The 23,366-nt window shown below is 45.5% G+C and overlaps 2 protein-coding genes across 13 annotated transcripts in view; both read right to left on the reverse strand.

Annotated features, from left to right (window-relative positions):
- pawr (PRKC, apoptosis, WT1, regulator) overlaps nt 1-3,268 on the reverse strand; it is a 67,160-nt gene extending 63,892 nt beyond the window's left edge. For both annotated transcript variants that reach the window (XM_040149316.1, XM_040149306.1), the window contains exons 1-2: nt 3,153-3,268; nt 2,111-2,842 (exon numbers count right to left, since the gene is read on the reverse strand). In XM_040149316.1, coding sequence (XP_040005250.1) covers nt 2,111-2,683 — 573 coding nt within the window. In that variant the 5' untranslated portion in view covers nt 2,684-2,842; nt 3,153-3,268. The remainder of the gene's footprint in view (nt 1-2,110; nt 2,843-3,152) is intronic.
- Nucleotides 3,269-9,931: 6,663 nt separating this feature from the next.
- ppp1r12a (protein phosphatase 1, regulatory subunit 12A) overlaps nt 9,932-23,366 on the reverse strand; it is a 51,089-nt gene continuing 37,654 nt past the window's right edge. For 3 of the 11 annotated variants that reach the window (XM_040148076.1, XM_040148066.1, XM_040147992.1), the window contains 11 exons: nt 22,102-22,192; nt 21,700-21,882; nt 21,394-21,568; nt 20,182-20,303; nt 19,928-19,993; nt 18,270-18,286; nt 18,042-18,159; nt 17,837-17,941; nt 17,697-17,744; nt 16,518-16,568; nt 14,029-14,166 (listed from right to left, as the gene is read on the reverse strand). In XM_040148076.1, the coding sequence (XP_040004010.1) occupies nt 14,029-14,166; nt 16,518-16,568; nt 17,697-17,744; nt 17,837-17,941; nt 18,042-18,159; nt 18,270-18,286; nt 19,928-19,993; nt 20,182-20,303; nt 21,394-21,568; nt 21,700-21,882; nt 22,102-22,192 (1,114 nt within the window). Of the gene's footprint in view, nt 11,519-11,710; nt 11,808-14,028; nt 14,167-14,641; nt 14,998-15,991; nt 16,011-16,517; nt 16,569-17,449; nt 17,484-17,696; nt 17,745-17,836; nt 17,942-18,041; nt 18,160-18,269; nt 18,287-19,927; nt 19,994-20,181; nt 20,304-21,393; nt 21,569-21,699; nt 21,883-22,101; nt 22,193-23,366 lie in introns of those variants that run through there. The other 8 variants (XM_040148084.1, XM_040148010.1, XM_040148048.1 and 5 more) reach the window with 7 other exon arrangements.

Raw genomic sequence — 23,366 nt, forward strand, 5'->3', positions numbered from 1 at the left:
ACCGGTCTTCAAACTGGCTTTGCTCAGCACTGCTGAGCACCTAATAACAGGATGTGGAACGCCAACTGAGGACCTGGTCGAACTCCAAGTTGTGCTTCCCCGAGGACACCGAGCTCCGGGGTGGCTATCACACAGGAGAGGAGATTCGGGAAAGGGGGCGGCCATGGACCACTTCTAAAGAGGCATGACGCCACCGTCAACGTCATGAAAAAAAGAAAATTCCCACAATATACTGTATAATTTGAGTGCTTTTGAAAGTGTGTGTGTGTGTGTGTGTGTGTGTGAGTGCACACAATCACAGCACTCGGCTGGCACGGCTGCGTATCACAGTTCCTGCATGTGTCTGAACCACAGGAATTAGGCAAGAGTGTAACATGATTTAAATTCAATAACAATGAATGCCCCAGCACCGCCTTCAAACAAACACACACGCACGCATGCACACACACACACACACACACAAACACCCCCCCCCCCCCCCCCCCAACGTCTGAGAGCTGCCTTCACTTCTATTGCTACAGAGGGTCGATTAAACCAGACACATGTATGGCAGGAATTTGGAGACTTTTGGAAAACAAGTGCCATTGTTTGATTCGAATTACTCACGGAGCTACAACACTTTGCACTGTTTCCACAACACGCACAGAACCCGAGAGGTAACGTGCCAAAGTGAGAGCACTTTGCCAGCACGGTCCCGAGATGTTTGAAGACAAGAGAGCCAAAGAATATGTAGGATGTAACGTTACAGAGGGAAAGAAAACTGCCAGAGTGCAGCAGCCAGCGGACATTCGTATCAAATGGGACACTGAAATACAACAACAACAAACTCAAGGAAGCCCTTAACAAATAACCCGTCACTTTGCTCGATAACCACAGACCTAACCTCTTCCACTCCGTCTGAATTCGGAGAACTTGGTATTTAACAGACAGACAGTCGCTCCGCTGCGGGGCAACGGGATAGAAGCACCAGTTTTTATGTAACACCACACCGGCCGTGGCGCTGCAGCCGTGCCGAATATGGAGCATGGTTGTCTTTGCCCACAGCCGTTCGGGAGCATGCCCACCGATTTTGTTCCAGTCTGACCAATACGTGGGCCAGGCAGGGTTTTTTTTTTTTTTAATCAGCTGAAGTCAGCTTATCACAAATATGCGGTATCTGCGCACGTCAGCTGATAAGTGACAGAAAAGATTTGCAGGACAGACGTGCCAAGAGAGTACCAGTAAATGAGGGATAAATAAATGCAAGAAGACACATTACTCATCAGCGAGTGCTTGGCTGTTTTGACCAAAACTAATTTAATTTTCTTAGACCCGGCTTGTCCACGCCACACACTACTTCTGTCAGTGTTTTTCCATGGTTCAGTTTTCTCTTTATTTTAGATTTTTCTCATTTCAACTGTAACTATCACATCTGTTGTCAGCGTTAGATTTTTTGACAAATGCATCTTTCCAACAAAAGATTGGCCCATCAATCCATTAGTTGATAGGCAGACAATCAATCAACATCGATTTTGATATTTGATTAGTCATTTATTACGTAAACAAGTCAAAGATTCACTAGTTTCAGCTTTTTTTCCCTCTGTTTTAAAGTTATCAGGTGATCACATTGGGATTATGGGCAACTCTGGAAAATCCATGATGCACTTTTGTCCCTTTTCGTGACAATGAGTGGACTGAACAACTTCATTAATAAAATCACATGAAACCATGAAAAGATGACTGGGTAATAAAAAATACCTGCTGGCAGCAGGTCTATCACTATTGGCCTCAAACATTCAGTATCAGCATCGGGGCTCTAGTCCCGATGGCACCCTCTGACGTGGTCGAGACTCTACACGCGGCCAGGGGTAGAGGAGACTCTTCGCTTCGCCTCGGTCCCGAGAGCCTCCTCCTCCCTCCCAGCCCGCGCCCCCGTAGTGTCCCGCTTTGTGGCAGCGGGGGGACTGAGCCCTGACGCAGAGCCCCGGATAAGTGAATCTGGTTTTTGTGTCTAACCCCCCACCCCCCGACTTGAAGCTGACAGCCAAGTGAAAACGTGCTTTTTTTCCCCTGCAGGTGATTCACCTAAAATGTCACCACGTCGCGTTAAACATAAGCTGGCCCGACTCACCTCATTGGAGGGTATGCTGACAACACCTGTTGATCTCCTCTTTTCCCTCAGCTTCCTCTTCTCTATCTGTCCTTTCCCCTTCCTGGCGCTGGGGCCGGTGCTCTTCTTCTCCTTGCCCTTGCCGGGTGACGGACTCTCCTTGTCGCTGTCATTGCACGCCATGGGGCTGGAGTCCGGCGAGGCGCACTGAGCCTTCTCCGTCTGAGGCGGGGCCTTCTTCAGGTTGCTCGCCGGGGTGGCAGCGGGCGCAGGAGGGTGAGCAGGGTGGTGCGCTTCCTCCTCGGGTCTCTTTAGAGCCGTGCCGGAGGAGGACCGAGCCACCGAGTAGGCGGAGGGGAGGCAGTTCCCAGAGGAGGCGCTTCGGTCCGGGTTTCCGTTGTTGGTGAGCTCGGTGCCCGGCGGAGCGGCGTGGCGGCTGTTGCTGCCGGTGCTGCTTGCGCCGCCGGAGCCCATGGGAGCACCGGTCGCTGCGGCGATGTCCCCCAGCATTTTGGCTCTCATTTTCTCCCGTTTTGCCTTCCATTCCTCCAAAAAGTCCGTGGTGGCGTTCGACTTAAATCCGCCCGTGGCCATGATCCCCCCTTTTTTCTTTCTTTTTTTTTTTGACAAGTCCCCTCCTCGCACACGCTAAGTCGGTGAAAACTGAACTTAAAAGTTGAAGTCGATACGAACCGTCAGCTCCCAGCTCCCGTCCCTAATGGCACCGCATTCCTTTAGTGCTGAACCCGGGCGCTGTTGACAGGTAGAAGGAAAATGAAGTCAGCCTCACGACAGAACTAAACTTTAAGTCGTCTTTTCTTGCACTTTTCTTTTTTCGAAAACCTTTGAACATGGCGTAGTTGCCGGCGTAGCTAACGTCAACAAATAGCACCGTGTTACTTAGTGTTTGCCGCTTATATGCGTAAAAAGTGCAACTTCCTTGGTTACCTCTGAGGATTTTTTTTTTTTTTTTTCTTCCCCCTCCAGTGAAAAGAAAACTCCAAAAAGTGCGCAAAAAGCCGCCGAGAGAACAGCGGAGCCGTCGGCTCAGGTAGAAACTCACCTGCGTGGTGCCGCTCGCGGTGGCCAAGCCGTGCTCCTCGGTCCGACCAGGTGTGCCCGCGGTCAGATGAATGGCGCTCGTCTCGAGCGCTGGGAGCCCGCTGCGCTCGCTCTGCCCTCTGGCACACCGGCCGGGCCCCGACAGCGCGCGAACACTTCCGACTGAAGCCGAAGCGAAAGATGGCGCTCGGCCCCCGAACGCTACGTCCCACTGACAACGCTTTAACATTCCCACAGGGGCTCTGCAGGTTGTGTAAACTGAATCGTGGTGCTCTTTACAAGTATTTACGACATTTTTATGGCACTATCGTGATATTCCCATAAAAGGCAACAATTAATATATTATCATTCTTTATCATGCTCTCGTTTTCATCATAATATGCCGCGATTTCAAGGTTTTTCTTGTGTATATCCTGTAATATTCCTACAGGGAGTTTCTGAGTAAGTTACTCTTTTGGTGTGACTTTTGATAAAAACAGTTTTTAAATCTTACGGAAGGAATCAATTTATTCCATTTCGAGTTCATAGTGAACTTATCATACAGAATAAAAGAAAACACATATTATTGTTTTCCATTTTATTTAATCATATAGTTTTATTTACTATTCCTGTAACACTAACTGAAAGTTACAGAGCTTTTGACCTTTTAATAATGTGATAGGATGTAACTCAGTAGGCTACAGTTACTCAAGTACTGTACTTTTTGAGGTACTTTTACCTCACTTGAGTGTCTTCGTTTTTTATCCTACTTAAATGTCCAAAGAGAAATATTCTACTTTTTACTCCAGTACATTTATTTGACAGCTCGAGTCACTAATTACTTTTCAGATTGTGAATTTACTTCCAGGACATGTGGGGAGTTTATAAAATATGACGTGGTGCTTGACTCTCAAACTGACCAGGGATACACAAAGTACCTAAAACTGGCTACACGTTTGCAATAATGCAATACTACAATGTATTAAAAAATAATCCAATACTTTTACTCTTGACCCTTTAAGCAAAGTTTGCTGGTAATACGTTTGTACCTTTACTGAAGTAACATCTTGAGGGCAGGACTCTTTCTTGTAATGCATGAAATAATGAAAATGTAATACTTAACTAACTTTGAATCATTATCAAGTAAAGACACACAAATTACGTGTGATGGTCAACGTGGGCTATAGTATCTTTTGGTCCCTGGAAACTAGGGATAAGCTGTTCTCATTATTATTATTAACATTTATTTACACATGCATAATCAAGTAGTACAACTACAAGATAGATTATGAGGATGGTGGTTAATTGAGGCCCCAATAGAGGTGTGCAATAAGCATGGGGTCCTTCTAAAATACACAACAGGACAGTGATCTTTCTTATAAATGTCGTGTGGATTTGCATCATCTTACTTCAGGCTGAATCCTTTTAAAAGTGTTCAGAATAACACTTTCTCTTTTACACGGTAGAAGTTTGAGAGTTGACAGCCTCGAAAGCAGAAGGTTCAGTGGTAAATTCATTCCACCAACCACGTGTGTGTGCGTGTGCGTTTTTGAGTGCTTGTGCCTACAAAAGCCTCCGCACACCTCTGCGGCTCCGACTTACACCGACGGCACCATGTCACCGGCCTCCCGACCCCGGTTGGCCTTTGATGACTGTACCGCCGGAGAGCAACGTCTCTCCGCCGGGGACAGCGCTCGCCGGCAGCCGGGCTCTCCCACGCAGCTCCCACAGTCCGACTCCCTCGGGCGCGCGGTGACTCAGCCTCCTCGTCGGGGCTGGTCATGCTGACGCATTCCCTCGATCCGGTCTGAAGGGGGGGTGGGGGTGGAGGTGGAGGACGACAGAGGACCACTGACACGTTTGGTTTTTGTTGCGTGGCGCGTCACGATGCTGTGCTCAATGGAGTCGGACTGTCCACCTGTTCCGGTCCAGGCCTTTCAGAGCGTCCTCGACGTCGCACCTGTCGTGCAGGTGTTGAGACAACGTTGCTGCGACTCGGGTCACGAAGAGAGTCCCGCGAGGGGGGGCAGTCGGACACAAAACGCAAACACACACAAGGTCGCTGGCGGCGTTGACGCTGGTCCCGGGCCAGTTTACAGGACACGGGCACTTGTCAAAGTTCACTGAACTGCGCTGCTTTAAAAAGCCGATTACGGAACTAAAAGTGTTCAGAGACAAAACGTTTCTCAGTCGATCTCAGTTCAATTTGTTTTCTTTTCTGTATCTGGCTTCCCTTTATAGTTTGTTTGAAAACGTGGTCCAGGTTCGCGTCTTGTGGTTTTACCTTTTTGGTTTCAGTGGTGGAAGACGACTATTGTCAGCTAAATGAACTTAAGTCTCAAGAGTAATCCAGGGAAAATGGCCACTGAGTGCTATACTACTATATACGGCACTATACTATTGCATTGTTATAATTCAATTAGGATTTTTATACAATAATCTTAACAATTCTATACGTTTGGTGGTGTTATCTCTGATAGAAAAACATAATATTTTATAAGGTCATCGTGGGTTTTTATGTGTAAAATTTGAATCTAAGTAAGCAGTAACTCTAGCTGTCAGATAAATGTAAAAAAAAAGTACAGTACTTGTACTTAAGTACGTTTACATTCCAGCACTTTCTGCGCTCTGACAATAAAGACGTGAATCGGGGCCAGGAGAAGGTTTACAGAGGATATGGGTGAAGTGGTCAGCGTTTTATGGGGGGGGGTCGTTTGTTTTCAGGGTCAGGGGCGAGCTTTTCAGCCAGAACGGACGCGAAGCTTTAACATCTCCAGCTGCAGAGGCAGCCGAGCGGGGCCCGTCGGCCGCGGGAGGGATGGTGGAGGGCTTCAAAGCGGGCCGGTGACATGTCAAACAATCCGGGAGAAGGAAGTCGAGCATAGCCTCTCAGCCGCGGCTGTGAAAGGCGGCGGTGCGGTCAGCACCGGGACGCACCCGACCACGGAGCGGGACGGAGGCCGAAAGAGTCGAGTTTTGAACCGCATGAGTCAGTCAAGTATGTGATGGGTGTGTGGTTGGGTGACACCATGATCTCCTCCTTCACCTGGAGGGAGACGGAGGCGCGATCCAAGGGGTTGGGAGCCGGTTGTGAGTCTTGACTTTCATAGCGCCGGGATTTGAAGACATGTTCGGACCGGAATGCGGGTCCGAACATGGCTCCACTTCACTGGCTCCAGCTTCGCAGTGGGTGGATTTGCTGGTTTCCCTTTGAATCATTTGTTTCCTTGTTTGTTTTTTTTGGAACGAGTAACAAAGATGAGTTAACCCGTTACTTTTTCTGCACAGAAAGCCCGACGGGCAGCCCTCATGTTCGTCCCCTGTGAGCCCACCCATGGGCCCCAGTGCCCTCCCAGTGCACACCCCAGTGCCACCACGCCGGTGATGAGGTGGGGTGACTGGGTGGGCCGACGCGACAACCCCGTACCCCCCATTCTTGTGTTGCTTAGTCGGCTGCGAAAGAAAAAAAATCTTCGCACCAAACCCCCGAAATCTTCTCTCGTGTCTGCGTGAGTCAGCTCGGTTTCACAATCCCCTGGAATTAGGCTTCATGAAACTGCGATGGAGGCAACCTAATGGAAGATCTTCCCCACTTGTTTTAGGAGGGAAAAAAAGACATTAAAGGCCCATTCCTCGTTTTTTCTGGCCATGTGTACTTTGTCTGATTGTGTGACTTCAACTGTGGCGTTTCCGTGTAACCCAGCTCATCGTAATTGAGAATACGAGGCTGTTTCAGTCTCGTATTCTCAACAACAACCACCACCACCACTCCTCAACAAATTTGGGTGGGGTGGCAGGTTTAAAACCGGTTTTGTTTTTGGATTTCCACGGAATATTTACCACAAGGGGAAAGTCAACACTTCCACACGGCGAGGAGTGTGAAGTCTGGCCTGTGAGGTTTATCTCACTGGCTATTTCCATTACTGACTATTGGATCGATTAGTCTATTAAATTGCAAAAGCCTAGTGAGAAAGACCCCTGGTAGGTTCCCAGGTCCCACGCTGTCGCCCCCCAAATTGCCTGCTTTGAGTCCCCGACGGTGCAGCCGTGACGAGCGGGATATTTGGGGGCAGTTTTCCCGTGAACGCGGCTGGTGACACCGCCGTCGGGGAGCGAGAGACGTCTCCGCGTCCTCTTGCCCGGACGCGCCCGGAGCAGCCCCGCCGCCGCCCCGGGTCGGACTTTTCCTGGGCGACGGACTCGAGCCGTCACCTCGATCGGTTGCGCCTCGATTTTTGTCGCCGGGGAGAAGGCGCCCGCTGCCGTTTGCGCCCAGCGCAGAGGGGCTTTGCCCATCCAGTGTGTCTAAGTCTAGTGGGGGGACGGGGCTTAAACATTGCAATTGGGGGGAGGTTTGTTCGGGCGGCTGCACTTTACGGTAGAGAGGAGCGGGAGATTTGGGCCGTGGTGGAAATAAAACGAGTGGAGAGGATGAGAGCGAGTGTCTCCGTGTGTGGCAGCAGCTGTCGAGGTCTGATTCCTTCTGTATGGACGGTCTCCAGCCTGCTGCCGGGAATCAAAGCGGCCGGACAGCAAAGCGCGAGGACCCGTTGTCGGTCTCCGGAGCTCCCGCCGGGACCCGTCGCTGGTCGCATTCTTCTCGTGCCCCGGCGAGCGACCCACCAAAGCTCCGACCACGACACTTATGGGCCCACACCGGTGTTTTTTCTTTAAAAAACAAAGTGAGCCATCAAGTCTGACTTTTCTTTGTGCCGAAGCCACGCTCCATCGTGGCCAAAAGTATGTAGACACCTGGACGTGATAACCCATATGAGATTGTTGGACATCTCATTTCAAAACCACGGGTACCCCCCCACCCCCCAGCCCCAGCACACACACACACACACACACACACACACACACACACACACACACACACCACACGCCCCTACCCCCCACATTGTGGAACCTTGGAACCCCCCCCCCCCATTCAGTCTCAAGAACATTAGTGAGGTGGGTTGCTGATGTTGGCCCATGAGGTCTGGCTCGGGAGCGGATGTTCTCAGTCGTCCTGAAAGGTGCCGGATGGGGGTTGAACCTGGCTGTGGACTTTCGGACTCCATAGTCTTGTTGAAATACTGAGCAGGATTCACCCGCAGCTGTAGTTAAAAAAAAAAAAAATCCCAGGTCACAGCGAACCCACAACACATTCATCCGGTTCACAGTGAGGCTCCTGCAACCGAGCGGGCTTGAGTGCAGACGGGGGCCCTCGGGGGGGGGTCATTCAACATCTCCCGCAGGGTCAAACGTCAGGCCGCACCGACTGAGGTAAGGCTCGACGCAGTGGCAGAAGCCGGTAGCCCCACGCTGTCCGGCATCCGTTACTGCAGGTACACGGGGTCGGTCTCAAAGGCCAGGGCCCTGTCTAAGAGGGCTTCTCCCCGTTTTGTCCCGTGTCAGGGTCCCGATGGAGACGTTCTGCTCGAGACGGGTTAAGAAAGCTGGCCCGTGTCCCACTAAAAACCCAACCCGAACTTCCTAACCACGTGCTGGGGCAATGGGAAACAGAAAAGCCAGACCCTTTTTTTTTTTTAATTTTGCACGACTCTGGGCACTTCTAGCAGACGCCACCTCTTAGCCCTGAAGCTCTCTCTCTTCATCTTAGACCCAGACGGTGTGTGCGTGTCATCTAACCCCGCGGCTGCGCTTTATTTCTCGCAGGTCAAGGTGGGGGGGGGGGGGGGGTGACAAGTCAGCACTCCGGTCCCCACGTCGAGAGACAGTTACTGCCGTTACTGGAGTGGCGGACCGGCTGGGGGGGGGTAAGCCCTCAAGGGCACCATACTCAACATGTGCGACCGACAGACGGAAGGAAATAAAAGGCCCCCGCAGGGTCTCCGCACCCCCGGCTGTTGCGGACGTGGCCTGAGCGTTTCATTATCAGCTCTTACAACACAGTAAACAGGACGGTGAGCGCACCTGACCGCTGGTCCGCAAAGACGTGCACCATCTACTGGTGGTGCTGGGAGTGTGGCAACAGCGAGTCCGGACGCTCGGGACCATCCGCCTTGTACGGAAAAAAAGAAAAGGTGTTAAAGACATATTAAGGTATTAAGCTTATAGTGTCGTACACACACGTGGTCATGAGTTTATAACAGAATGGCCAGCTCTCCCAGATCTCACTCACACACACACACACACACACACACACACACACACACACACACACACACACACTAAATTTTGAATGATATTATACATACGATTCAACGCTGCTTCGGGAGAATTTAGGATTAAATGTTGTCATTTCTTTTAAAAATAGAACTAAATGAAATGAAGAACAAAACTCGTTCATTTTCATCTCAAATGGATCAGAAGGAGCCTGGAAAGGCATGTTTTCCAGCCACACGAGCGGCAGTAAACATGGGCAGCGACACACCTTTTTTTCGTGCAGTTTTTGAGGAGGAGGAATTTTTCACTGAAACGCTCCTTCGTGGATATGGTCTACCTCAGTCCCTTGGGTCAGCGTCCCCCTTCTGAATCTGATTATCCCTGTAATTAGAACAGCACGTGTCTGTCCCATCAACGGGAACCTTATTTTCTGGAAGGAGATGTTGATCCAAAATGTAACTTGTCAATGCTGCAAGCACCCAAATTGTTTCACTCACCCACAGCGCACTGGAACCGAGGCTACCTCAAACCCAAGCAAATACATCCAACGTAAATATGCGTAGTATGCATAGTTTGTTTAAAAAAAAAAAAAAAAAAACCACTTTCCTGAAATCAGAATCACTTCAACCATTTCAGCAAAAAAGACAAAAAAATAATGAGACATTAGAACTTTACAATGTACAAGTTTATTTTTAATGAACTCTTCAGTGGTTGGTAGTCACAGCACAGCTTGCATGTATTAAGCCACACACCTATTTTACAAGATGATGGGAAAAAAAAAATAAAGAAAAAACAAAACAAAAAAAAAAAAAACAAAAAAGTCTTAACCAGAGTAGATGGTCATTAATCCATCTGCAGTGACTTTTTTTTTTTTTTTCAACTTCTTTTACTAAAATATCCTTAAAAGGCCACTGAAATGCATAAAATGTTTTCAGATGCATGGAATATTTGATGGTGGCGATTTGCTTTAACCTGACATCAAGACCCCTCACATGGCATTGACAGTGCATGTAGACATTGTAAAAAGGACTGGGTTAGCGATACCTAAGATATTCTTTTTTTTTTTTTTTTTTTTTAAGTGACAACACCTTGGCTATAATACTACAGCTTTTTAAAAAAAAAAAAAAAAATTGGAAACAAAAATAACAGCACTCTTCCAAGATACTGAATACAATGAAAGTGAAATGTAGTGAAGCGATTATTTTTTTTTTATCTCACAATTTTGTGAACACTTATTTTAAACTGGAAAGTAAAGCACTGAGCACTGCCAGCCATCCCATGTAAGAGAGAGGCTCTACTGTACTTTATCCAATGTCTTTAGACTATAAAAGAAAAATAATTAAAACACACCTTTTTGTCCTCTGGAATTTGTATACTTTTAATAGTAACAGACGGGAACCATAAACGCATGCCATGTGCTGGTCTCAAACAAATACATACAGGTATATACAGCATCACTCAGTACCTGCTAAAACAAAGTGAGAAATACAGAGTATAAACTGACTATACTACAAACTTAAAAAAAAAAAAAAAAAAAAAAAAGGAGGAAGGTGAGCGATGGAAGCGGTGGAAGAGTGAAAAATCCTACTTGTGATGGACTCATCATTAAAGCATTAAAAAAAAAAAAAAATGCATATTGCACATACAGTGAAAGCTTAAATTCCACCAGGTCCGCCTCGTTTCGCTAAAGCGAGAATTCAATTTTTTTTCCCTCTTGGAGGAAGACATACAGAGGTACAAAAATGGGGAGAAGGTGGGCGAGTGTGTGTGGGTGTGTGTGTGTGTGTGTGTGTGTGTGCCGGTCTGTGAGTGGGAAGGGGAAAAAAAAAAACAGGAAGAGTGACAGGGGCCACAAGGAGCTGATATGGGGCAAAAGTGGCACTTTAAGGGGTTAAGGATGGAGGGATGGAGGGAGGGAGAGGAGGAGGAAACTGCACAGCACACACAGGAAGAGGAAAAAAAAAATTACATCAAATAAGAGAGACTGTGGCACAAATAAAATCAGGTGTTGGATAATATCTGTTCTTCAGTGATAGCCGAGAGAGAGAAGAGATCGATGCAAGTGTTTTTCTTTTTCTCTTTATGTACAACTAAGGCTTATTGGTTAAATAGTTTTCAGGCTTCCCCGCCCACAATGCTTTTACATGCTGCTCACACAACCCTTTTCCTTTTGCTCTGTAAACTCAGCGGTTCTATCGGGACAGCAGCCACACAATCAAGTGGATTACGGCCGAGGAGGTGGTGCAGTGGGTAGATGGATGGATGGATGGGTGGATGCTGCAGAGGTGGAGGAGCAAAAGGAAGATAAAGAGTTGGGAGGAGAAAAAAAAAAAAAAAAAAAAAAAAAAAAAAGGAGTCTTGTCTCTGATGTCTGTTGCAATTAATATCTAAATGTGCAATTCCATTAGTCACTGCCATGGGGGACTAGGGGGTGCAGAAGATGGTGGTGGTGGTGGTGGTGGGGGAGGGGGGGTATTTTCTACTTGGAAAGCTTGCTAATGACTCGAATGAGTGCTCCGTTCTCGTCCTTTAGTCTCTGGTTGTCTGCTTTCAAGTCTGGGAGCATCTGAAAGGGGAATAAAAAGGAAACAGGGGGAAGGAGGAGGAGAGACACAAGAGAGAGAGAGAGAGAGAAGGCTTAGACAAGTCTTGACAGATACAAATGTTATTAAACCAGTCAGGCCGGTATTACAAACTGTTAATTGCAGCTTGTTTAAGCAATCTTGGAGTCACACAGCATCTCTCATGTTTTTTTTTTTCTCCTTTATTTTAAAAAAAAAAAAAAAAAAAATTATTCAAAGTCAAAAGAGAGGAAAGTAAAAGCGGGCACACCACAGGCCAAAGTTCCCGAGAAAGCCATGCAGAACCTCAATGGCTGCTCACCAGCAGCCAGAAAAATACAAATACAGCAGAGACAAAAGTCTTTTTTTTTTTTTTAATTTGATCCATAAAAAGCTGATTATTGTATGGTTTACCACAGAACATGGCAGGTGATGGGGTCATTCTTCAGAAACTCTGTGCTGTTGTGTACGAATGTGTCATGAGGGCTCTTGAACCACTTCATTTGTGCTCTCACTCTGAAATCACAGCAACGGGTGTTGAGGTTATCGGTCGTTGTGGCTGATCCACGGGGTTGAGGAGGAGCACCCAGTCTAGCAGCTTTGATGTGATTTTGACGTACAGATATTGAATCTATTCCTTTGTATTCAAAACGTTAGATGATTTCCTTTGTTACAAGTGTCCATTTCCCTTCGACGCTGTTTTTATACAGCTGTGACTCTGGACGTTATTTTGGCACTCCTATGAGCGTGGACAAAATTGAATTTAAATGAGCTGCTTGGTTTTAATACAGTTTTGCACTGATTCTAGATGGAGATATGCCGATATACTGTACCTGCTAAATCTTTGACATCCCATAAATATATGTTAAAATGTCAAAAATGTTGTTTAACATTGCTCCGTATTAATTTGCAGAAATGACTAATTGAAGAGTACAAATGGAGTAATTTAAGAGCACGATTATTATTTTTCTTTCCCATGTTGCCTGCCGGGCTCCGCAGTATTCAACACAATAACGTATGGTAGACAGCACTCCCTCTCTTTTGTGACCCACAACGGGTGAATTCCAGTCCAGATTTTCTCCACCTGCGGAATTGTTATGATGTAATATGCTACCGATCATATGATCCGGCATAAATCAGTACAAGTTTGACATTTGAGTGCTGTATAACACTGAACTTAACAAAAAGTCTGTAAACTTAAGCATGTATGCAAATAGCGAGAATCAAAAACTCGCTTATTATCGCGCTAAATAATTACAGATATTTCCATTGAAACTAAACTCTTCTTTAAAAATGTAAAGAGGTAATGTGGTGGAGGCCTTTAGGCAGAAATCATGTTCCACAGTTTTCAGAGGTTCTCTACTGACATACAACACTGAGAATTACCGGCAAGAGATTTCGGTCCCCTCAAAAACCAGATTTCATTCACAGGTCACAGATGACAATCAACTGCTAGGTCAAATATCCCATCGTATTCGGAAGTATACGGAGTTACCATATGCTTGATGCTGATCGGGCACAACGCTAAACCAGTGTCGAACTGGGCCTGTCGGTGCATGCAGCTGTCTTAAATGTTGTCTGGTGCCATCTGTTAAAATGAATACTTGAGGAGTACAGGTAGGGGTTGGGGTTGGGGTTGGGGATGGGGTGGTTCAATCTCTGAAGATTTGGGCCCAAAAAGTTGATGCCAAAAAAAAAAAAAAAGGATGCCACTTCATGCAAAGAAGCCAGAACAAGCCAAACGGAACAACTGAGCTTCCTCTGATGGAAGCGTCACAACTAGAAACTACAAAGAGGACACTTTCCTTTACAGTACTTGAAGCTTCGGAGTGAATTTAGACACGTGTCAGCCAAACACTACTTACCTTACCTTCTCCTCCAACCATATTAATTTGTTTTGAATGTTTCGAACACCGAGGGTTGTGGAAAAAAACCTGACAGTCATTTACTGTAAAAGGAGAGTGTCCTGTTGTAAAAACCATTAGATGCCCTCCCCAATCTGAAAACCAAAAGCTCTGGGGAGGCAGAGGGGGGGGCGGAAAGGGGAGTTTACAAAACCAGTGATGGTTGGGCGGCTGGGCACCTGCCTGTCTATGGGTGCGGGGCAGAGCACGAATGGAGCATGAGAAGAATGAAGTTGGGAAAGGGAGAAGGTGATAAAGAGGAAGATGAAGAAGAAGAAGGAGAAGTAGGAAGAAGAGATGGTGGTGGACAGACGGACGTGGCTTAGAGGTCGACGGTGGGCAGCTGGCTGCAGGCAGACTGCGAGAGCTTTGCCACCACGCGGGCCAGGGCCCGGTTCTCAGCCTGCAGCCGCTCCTTAACCTGCCGCAGGGCCTGAACCTGCTTTACCTGGGGGAGGTTCTGCAGGGGGGGAAAACAACAACCACAACACAGGAGAACAAAGAGGAAGAGAGGGAGGAGGCAGAAAGGACGGAGGGAGAGAGCGGCAGGAGGAGGAAAGGAGAAATGCGTTTCAAGAAACAAATGAGAGAAAGGATTAATAAAAGACAGGACAATATAAATTAATAGAGAAGAGGGGCCGAGAGAAGGAAAAAGGGAACACAGAAAAGGAAGATTGTTAGAAAATGGGGACAGATTTTGGAAACCGAAGGAATGATTAAAAGCTTTCCAGTTAAGCATGATGCTTGTAGACAGAATGGGAGAGTGACACTGATAAGATCAGCCAGCTGCCTATGACCTAAAAATAAACACACTTAGTTATCACAGCGATGAGGAACACTTGCTTACTCGAGTTTAATGGCTTTTTTTCCTCTCTCCTCCTCAAACCAGTTTTCCAGAAAAGGAACATTTAATTGGTGTCTCAGTAGAAGAGCTTAAATGCCATGTCAACATACGGTACAGCAGCTGACCTGAGATGTGCCCTGAACAGAATAAGAGATGCACAAGTGCACATCTGGCAAGATTACAGGGAGGATGGGTTTTTTTTTTTCTTTCTGGAAACTACATTTAAAGACTGGAGGTTATATTACATTCAAAGACTGGACATTTACATACTCACGTTACATACATGTTCTTTTTGAAGACCTATCATTGGTAGCCTTCATGTTGCTAATCTAGTGAATTTCTTCAGGTCAGCTTATAGTATCTTTTAGAGCTCGTCAGCCCTAGACTGACCAAACTGGATTGTTTAGTCAGTCCGGTTTAAAACAGAGAGGAGTTTTCCAACGGCTTCTGAGGGAATATATTCTTGATGTATGAAAATGAGTCAAAAGTATCTCCCGACATCTTTACTACAGAAACCAGTCAAATTGTCTTACAAGCAACCCCGAATTTGCAGGTGTCAACATATCCTGAGTCAGAGAAAATCATTCTCATCCAATCAACAGCCTGACAGAAGAGCTTCTTGAGTATGTGACTGATAACGAACAGGTGACACAAATGTGGGATTTATGTTTATGCTTGTTTAATGGACGTATTTCATGTTTTACTTTTACAAGAGAAGCGACGGATGAGGACTCAATAGGATCCCGGGGTACCTTCCAACAGGACTAGTCTGAGCACGGGTCAATACTGTATTTTTAGTTCAAAACGTGTATTTGCCTACATTTGGCAACACCAAATGATGTATTCGATGACTCAGGCAGGCTTGTTTTCTCACCATCTCATATTTGTTTTGTATTAATTGCTCCTTAGAAACAGACATGGCTTACACACAGAATATTTCAAGGAAAAGGGAAAATTCCACTTTCATGCTACCAGGGTCTTATTTTTGTAGTTTTGTGCATACATCCTGCTGGTAGAGCTTTACCCGAGTCGGGATTTTCAGAGTCAACTGAGAGTTGTCAGTTCTAACCGATGCGGCCTGCTGTCCCACACCATACTCCTGCATATGAGTCTCATGTTTTGCATAAAAACTCAAGTGTTAATGTCTATGTTCATCATCTGGGATGTGAAAAGATCAGATGTGCACACAGAGAAAGTAAAAGTTGGTGTCTTGGTCATAGCTCAGTTAAGAAATCCTCACTTTATTTGGTCATTTTAAGACAAGACTCGATTGCCCTGTGTACTGTGGGGGGTAAAAAAAAAAAAAAAGATGGCAGCACGGTTGATTCATAAAATGCGAGTCGGGGTCTTCACGACTGATGCATCGACTCATCACATTGTAAGGACAGCCCTACCTGTCGGTAATAATAACATGATTCTCGAGGTGTAAATTGTTGAGACCTGGGAAGACAGCAACACTGCTGTATAAACAGGACAAGAAACACAAGCAGGGTTAAAATAATCTGGATAAACTGACTTGTTAACCGTCTGTCTGAATGACTGCTCGTAGTTTTTTGCTCCGACGGACTGAAATCACCACGTTCCCCCGATCCTAGCGATTTCCCTGTTAAGTGCAATGTCATCATAACTGATAGAAGAAATGCCAAAAAAAAAAAAAAAAAACTACAAAAATAAGACCCAAGTTGTAATAAACCCATGTTATCTTTTAAGCATCATTGCGTTTGAGATTACTCACCACTCCTGTAAAACCAAACTAAATAAATTAAAAAAAGGAGTCACCCAGTTGTAAGATCACAAAGTCATAACTGTTAGCACTACGTTGGAACTCACAAGCACCATCTAAACAGTGCCTGTGATCTTGACTTCATTAATGGAAATCCTCTAAACCCCACTGTATACAAACAGAAAATACAAAGCACCATCTGTGTGTGTGTGTGTGTGTGTGAGAGACTGTGTGTGGCGAGTACCTTAAGTTCCTCCTCCATCTCAGAAATCTTCCTTTCTAGAGCTCTTCTTTCCTGTGGGGCGGAGGAGAGCCGGTCAACTCTGAACTCACACGTCATAGATACAAATAGTAGAAAAACACATTTTGAGAGCAGGCTCTACACACTGCATTAAATAAGAGGTGTGGAAGACGGTGAGGGTGCAGCGATAACACACACTTGAACACACGCATGACCTGTGAGGCGTCTGCAAGCAACAGCCAGTTCAGATTTACATATTCGTTCAGTGATATTTACATAATTTAAATGTAAGATGTGTATCTTACGGGAATGAGTCAAAAACGGGGATGCAGATGTTTAGAAGTTGCGTTGGATAAGTTGATGAAATGACTCATGGACAGGGAGGTCAGAATGTCTTTTTTGAGAAAATTAAAAAAAAAAAAAAAAGGACATTCTTGTACTATAAAAGGCTGTGAGGACAAATAGCACATGGGAGATGATCTCAAATGTGGCTTAGATTACAGCATGGCTTTAACACAAATCCAGGGGTTATGATGTCATGGCTACATAGCTGCGGCTGAAGACGCCAGCATGATTACCGCATGAGTGAAAATAAAAGGATGAAAACACACATGCACAGGTTCTTTTAACACCAACTTAACAACCTACGATTGTTCCACTTCCTGCAAAAATGGAGATAATCACACTTACACACACACACACACACACAAAACAAACAAAAAAACAAAAAAAAACAAACAAACAAAATAAGCAGTCTTGAGAAGTGGTGACCACACGCTGCCTCTGAGGTTCAAAAACAGGTGAAAGAGAAGGTGGCAGTGTTCTGGGTGGCGAGGAGGGAGGAAGTCCCTTTGACCCCGGCTACAAGGGCACGTGTGAGACAACAGCCAGCAGCAGAGAGGAGACTGATACAAAAACTCAGGGGAAGATCATACCACCACCCAGATGATATTGGGGCCTGCTTGTTACCTTCAGACATAAACCCATTGGCAGTGTTACCGTGATGTTTAAAGCAGGTCGGATTTATCAAAGTAACTTACAGAAAGACTTCTCAGTTCTACATTCAGTTTGAGACAAACTTGAGTTAGTTTTATGATATATTTTCAGTTAAGTTCATGGTGTTAATAAACAAAGAAGGACATCTGTAACAGAGCCGGGTTATTAAACTACTTCTGTCATTACCCTTTTCTCCATCTCAAGCTGTGATCGGTCAGCATAGCGTTCCTGCCTCTGCAACGAGAAAACAATGGAACACGTAAGAAACCTGAACTATCTCCTAAAGACTTGTGCCAATCAGCTGGAGCAGTGCCAGGTCAGCATACCTGCGTGGCCTTCTCTAGTTGTAGCTTCAAGTCTGCCAGCTCCAGGTCTGTGTCACGTAACTGGGCCTTCAACTTCTCATTCTCAGCTAGGATCTGCTCATAGAGCTGAAGAGGGAGCACGGGACAAAGGCATCCGTCAATAAGTGTAACAAATCAAATAAATCATCATCGGTGCTATACAAAAGAATGTAGACTAAAGATATACCTTTTTATAGTCAGTGGTGTCGTCTCTATCCAGTCGGCTCGAGTATGGCCTTCGACTCTCACCATAGCTACGGCTAAAAAGAGTGTCGTTGCGATCTAAGGATGAAGTGCTCTCATTCCTGAAACGGTAACAACAGTCACTTATTTACGACCGATCATTTTAGCAACGCAGGAACACGTAACGGGTGACGAATAAGAAGGTAGATAATATGAAGGGGGTGAAATTTACCTGGACAATCTGTCACTCTGTAAGGAAACAAAAAGCGCAGGTGAATGTTAATGTCCATAGATAGAAAAGAACTACATGAAGCTGCTTAATGAGGTATAAAATGCATCTCAACAGGTCAGTGTACACTGGTGCACTGCTTGTACATTTGCAGAGTCAAGCTGTGAATCACATTAATATAGAACTTACACATACAAAAAAAAAAAAAAAAAAAAAAAAAAAATTCACTTTAAACTAAAGCCTCGTCTGTGCATCTCAGCACCTGACCTTCACTCCCATGCAGTCCAGCCTCCGTCAAACTGCTTTACATGGAATTACATACGCACTAATCACACACATGCACAAACTAATCCATATACAGCTGCAATGCTTCGAGGCCCACTGCGTCTCCATTGCCCCAGAGAATGGGGCCTGACATCAGATAGGGAGGTCAAGTTGGAGGGTTGGGCTTCCAGCAATTTTGAAATTGCAGCTGGCTTCCTGAGGTGGATAGAGGGCGGAGGCCAACAATGCCACTATCCGAGTCCAGAACTCAGTTATCTGTTTAAATCAATGTCTTACATGTCTCATCTACCAGTCAGGAAGATTCCCAACATTTTGTATGAGTTTTCCAACTTAAGCATTGACAATTTTGTCCAGCAAGGTTAAATAATTTGCCACTGACTTGCAACTTGCACCACTCCAAAATATTTTTAGCGTTTTGACGTTTTGAAATGAAGAGTGCCGGGCTAGAAAGGAAGAGACTCAAAAGCTTTTCCTGCAAGCTTTGTTTTTTTTTTTCCAAGCAAGATAATTGCTTGTTTCCTATTTAGTGTTCTGTTGCAGCTCCACCCTTTATACCGTCCTACTCTAAGAGATGGTTGGCAGCTGTGTACGTCCTTCTTATCTCCGAAAACTGTCTGCTTGACATCCCCATTCAAAGAGGAAGTTCACGCAGCCAGCAATATTTTCACAACACTGCCCATTCTGCTCAATGCTGTTCCATCCATGGGCAGTAAGACTGCTTTTAATCGGGTTTGTCAACTACTAGTTGTTGTTTTTATTTCAATAAATTTCAATAGATTATGTACATGTCAACCTGCTAACTTTGGACAGACATGTCGTTCCATTTCTTATATATTAATGTAATCAGTGGATGAAATTCTCACTTACAATGACTTCACATACACATATTTCATCTCCAAATGTCGAATTAGGAAAACTCTCAACCATCTCATACATGCGTGTCCTTTGACCCCAGTGACACAGACTTCCTTGCCTTTGTGTGTCCACATGTTTTGAAAACCTAACGATCTATGGCGGAGACTACTTTTGGTTTGTAAGGTCACCCAAATAACCAGACAATCGCCGGAAGATAAAAACAATAAAAAATTCAAAAGGCCACAGATGGTGACAAGGAAAGTGGGAGGGGAGGAAATCATAGCTGTACGGGGCAGAGCAGCGAACATCAAAGACTAGTGGACCTGCCCTGCCTGGACTAGATGAGAGACGATACGAGGAATGACCAGAATAGAGAATAAATGCAGAAGGGCAAAAATCAAACGGAAGTAGCGGCATGTAGGAAAAGCAATAAGAGCAGCTTGGTTTGACGGTCAGGCTGGAGGGCTCCTACATAAGTCAGCTTGATCTACTTTGTGCCCCGTCTGAGTGTGTTGACTTACCTGTGGCTCTCCCTTGGTGCTTCCCTCCTCTGAGTCTGAGTGCTGGTCAGGGTCATTCTCATCACCCTGGAATTTAAAAAAGAAGAAAACAGGAGGGTTACAGATGGCTTCAGCTCATGCAATCCAAATGATCAAAGAGAAGCAGTCGGGGTTCTGCAAGTGTTATGAATTGCTGCACCTCATGAAGAGTGCAACGAATACTTAAATACCCGACCTCTCAAAAAACCTTCTATTTTTGTGCGCAAGTCTCTTACATCTTGGGTCCAGAAGGAGACCCCAGTGGAGCGTCTCTTCTCGCGGGGCCGCCTGCGATCCCGTATGGAGCGGGGCTGAGACTTGTCCTCTCCCTCCTTCTCCTCCTCCTTTTTGTCCGCTTCTGTGCATCGACATGAATGACAACAGGTAAACTGCAGTACTTAAGGCATGATAATGCCATAACATAACCAAAATGATACCAAGTAAAAGCACCAAATAAAGAGGGGATAAAAATAAAATCTACAAAATTACACCTTTTCAGCCAGTCAGCAGTCTTATGTGACTTGCATTTAACACAGTTTGCGCGTTGAAAGTGGTGGAAATGACACACATAAATGATCAAGTACTGATAATATCTGTTCCTTTTGTACACTACTAAATGATCTGCTTTTGACCTCTGACCTGTGTTTAATCGAAGAACAATTTGACCCTTATTATTTTTATAAAGTAATCCTAATAAGCACTCAAACTGGAAGATGGAAAGGTCCAGGTTAACCAAGGAAATGGTTTGAGGACAACAACTTGACTTGGCTGGAGTTCAGGGAAGAAGAAGAAGAAGACGACGAAGAGGGGGAAAAAAAAAAAGCTCTGATTGTGGAGGAACAAAGTGGTCAGTGTTTCCTTCAGTAGAACAGACTAAAGCTGTTGCCTATTTTCCCAGGGATGTTTCATGGCTTTATTCATTAAGAGAGGAGGTGCTTAATTTTAAAAGGCATCGCAATCCCATTCCTTCTCAATGCCATTAAGCAGCGTGTGGCAGTTTGCCCATGTGAATGTGGACCTGTGGCAACAGATAACAGCATCAGGTGAAATTCAGCAGTCATGCAGCCACACGCTGTGCCTACTTTAGGCTTTATATCAGTTATTTCAGGTTCAGGGGAGCGAAAGTTAAGCTAGCTAAAGATGGCTTTCTAGCAGTGTTAGCACTACTAGCCTACTTTGGCTCATACTAAAAAGATGACATTAGAGACTTAAGGCCAGCAGGCTGCTGGACCAGCTAGGTTTAAGTTTAGTGTAAAGGTAATGAAGAGGTTACACAGATTACTATTGTCATGGCAGAAGGGTTAGAGTGATGGGAGAGACTAATGATTAAAGAACTACAGGAAACCGGTCTTAGTCACTTTCTTTGATAGTGTTTTCTTTACAACCGAACAGTTGACAAGCACTTCTCACTGCACCCTTTGTGGATGTGAACGGCACAAGCCACTGACCTTTTTCCGTATCTCTGGAGGAGCGGCTGTAGGAGGAGGTGATCCCCGTCAGACTGTTAGGCCTGTTGAGGGAGCTGGAACTGGAGGACAATGTGGTGCTAGAGTAGGATGGGGTGGTGGCAGTGCTGACTGTGGAAATGGCCGAGGTGGAGGAGGAAGATGAAGGCCGGTAACGCTGGAAGGGAGAGAGGACGGGAGGAAGGAGGCAGGTAAGAGCGACAGAGGAGTCAAATATTCAAGGTGTGAATTATTGTGAAGTTACAGCGAGCCGTCTTGGGAAAGTTACGACAAAGAGGAGAAATGTACCTCTTCGAAGCTACGGTACTTCGATCGGTAATCTTCCTCCTTAGTCTCCGTCTCCTTCTTCTCCTCCTGCTGCTTCTCCTTGTCCTGCTTTTCTTTCTCCTCCTTCTCCTCCTCACGGGTCTTTGGGGTACGACTCCTGCCGATTGTTTTCTCAGCCTCTTGCAGGTCAGTCAGAGTCACACCCTGGAAGAAGAGAGTAATATCAGACCTGTAGATTTTGAATTTATTGCTTGGATGATTAAAAAAAAAAAAAAAAAAAAAAAATTAAACCGCAATGTTATTATTGATATTCGTTCCAGCTCTGCAGTAAAAAGGCAACATTAAGGAATGATGTTTTCTTTTTTTTTGGGTGGGGTGATAAATTAAGTCTCAACATATAAAAGGTGACATAGGGTAACAGACCTGAGTGGATCTCCTCGACTGTCGAGCCTGTCTGGAGCGAGCTTTCCTCTGGGACTCCGACTCCTCGTCTCGCACTGGCGTCAGGTATGACCTGTTAAACAAACAAAAGATACAAAACACACACACACACACAGACACACACACAGTTAACCATTTGGCAGTAAGAGCAAATAATACTAAGCTCTAGCATTAGATGACTGATGGGATAGGGAAACTGTCAAGACACAGTTGACATGTCTTTTATAAATGTGTCTGGTAATTGTCATCATTATGTACGGTAGAAGGGCATCTTAAGGTTACAGGGGGTTGGCATGTGATCAGAAAGATGACTACTCTAATTTAAGGACTCGCTAAAAAAAGGAAGAAATCAACACTCTCCCCTCACACAATAAATAATTCAGACCGAGGATATTAATCATATAGCGCCGCCACTAAAACTGGTCAGTGGCCAAAACTGACAAGACTATGATTGTATTCAGCGGCTCCCACACAGCAAACTGCAGATGTACTACGCAGCTCCAGGTGTAATGTATATTTGTGGAATGGTGCGGTTGTGAAGCAGCTATGTCAAAACGTCTCGTTGAAGGAGGATTTCCTGTAATGCAGATGTATGTGAAGTAGCCTACTGCTGGAAAATGTTTGAGTTGGATAAAGATAAAGCAATCTTTCTACCTGTGTTTGAATATTTGAGAACACAATTTGGGAAACCAAACTATTCTAGCATTTTTGCTCAGTCTGAAGCGTGCCTCTGTTGGCCACACAAAATTCTGAACTTATTCAGTGCAGAATTGAGCCTTGGCCTTGGGGAAAATGTGCAGCTTCTGCCCTCCTTCCTTATAAGGAGAAGTCGCTGGAGCAGTCCAGGCTCCGGATCAGCCCTGCTCCCCCTCCCACCATGACAGGTGGCTTATTTCAGCACTGCAACAGGAAGACATGCACTCGACCCCACTCAAATACACACATACAAACACATGCTTTCTGTGACACACACTCGAATGATCCCTCTCTCACAGATAGAAACAGAAAAACTCTCTATACCCTCTCCACACTGTGTGTACAAAGCTGGAGATCACACACACACACACACACACACACACACACACACACACACACACACACACACACACACACACACACACACACACACACACACACACACACACACACACACAACACACACACACACACACACACACACACACACACACACACACCCTGTTCTCAAACAGAGGAAACACATCCGGATTACTGTCTGACTGACGGAG

The sequence above is a fragment of the Xiphias gladius genome, chromosome 2 (assembly GCF_016859285.1).
Source record: "Xiphias gladius isolate SHS-SW01 ecotype Sanya breed wild chromosome 2, ASM1685928v1, whole genome shotgun sequence".
In the NCBI taxonomy this organism is placed as follows: Eukaryota; Metazoa; Chordata; class Actinopteri; order Istiophoriformes; family Xiphiidae; genus Xiphias; species Xiphias gladius.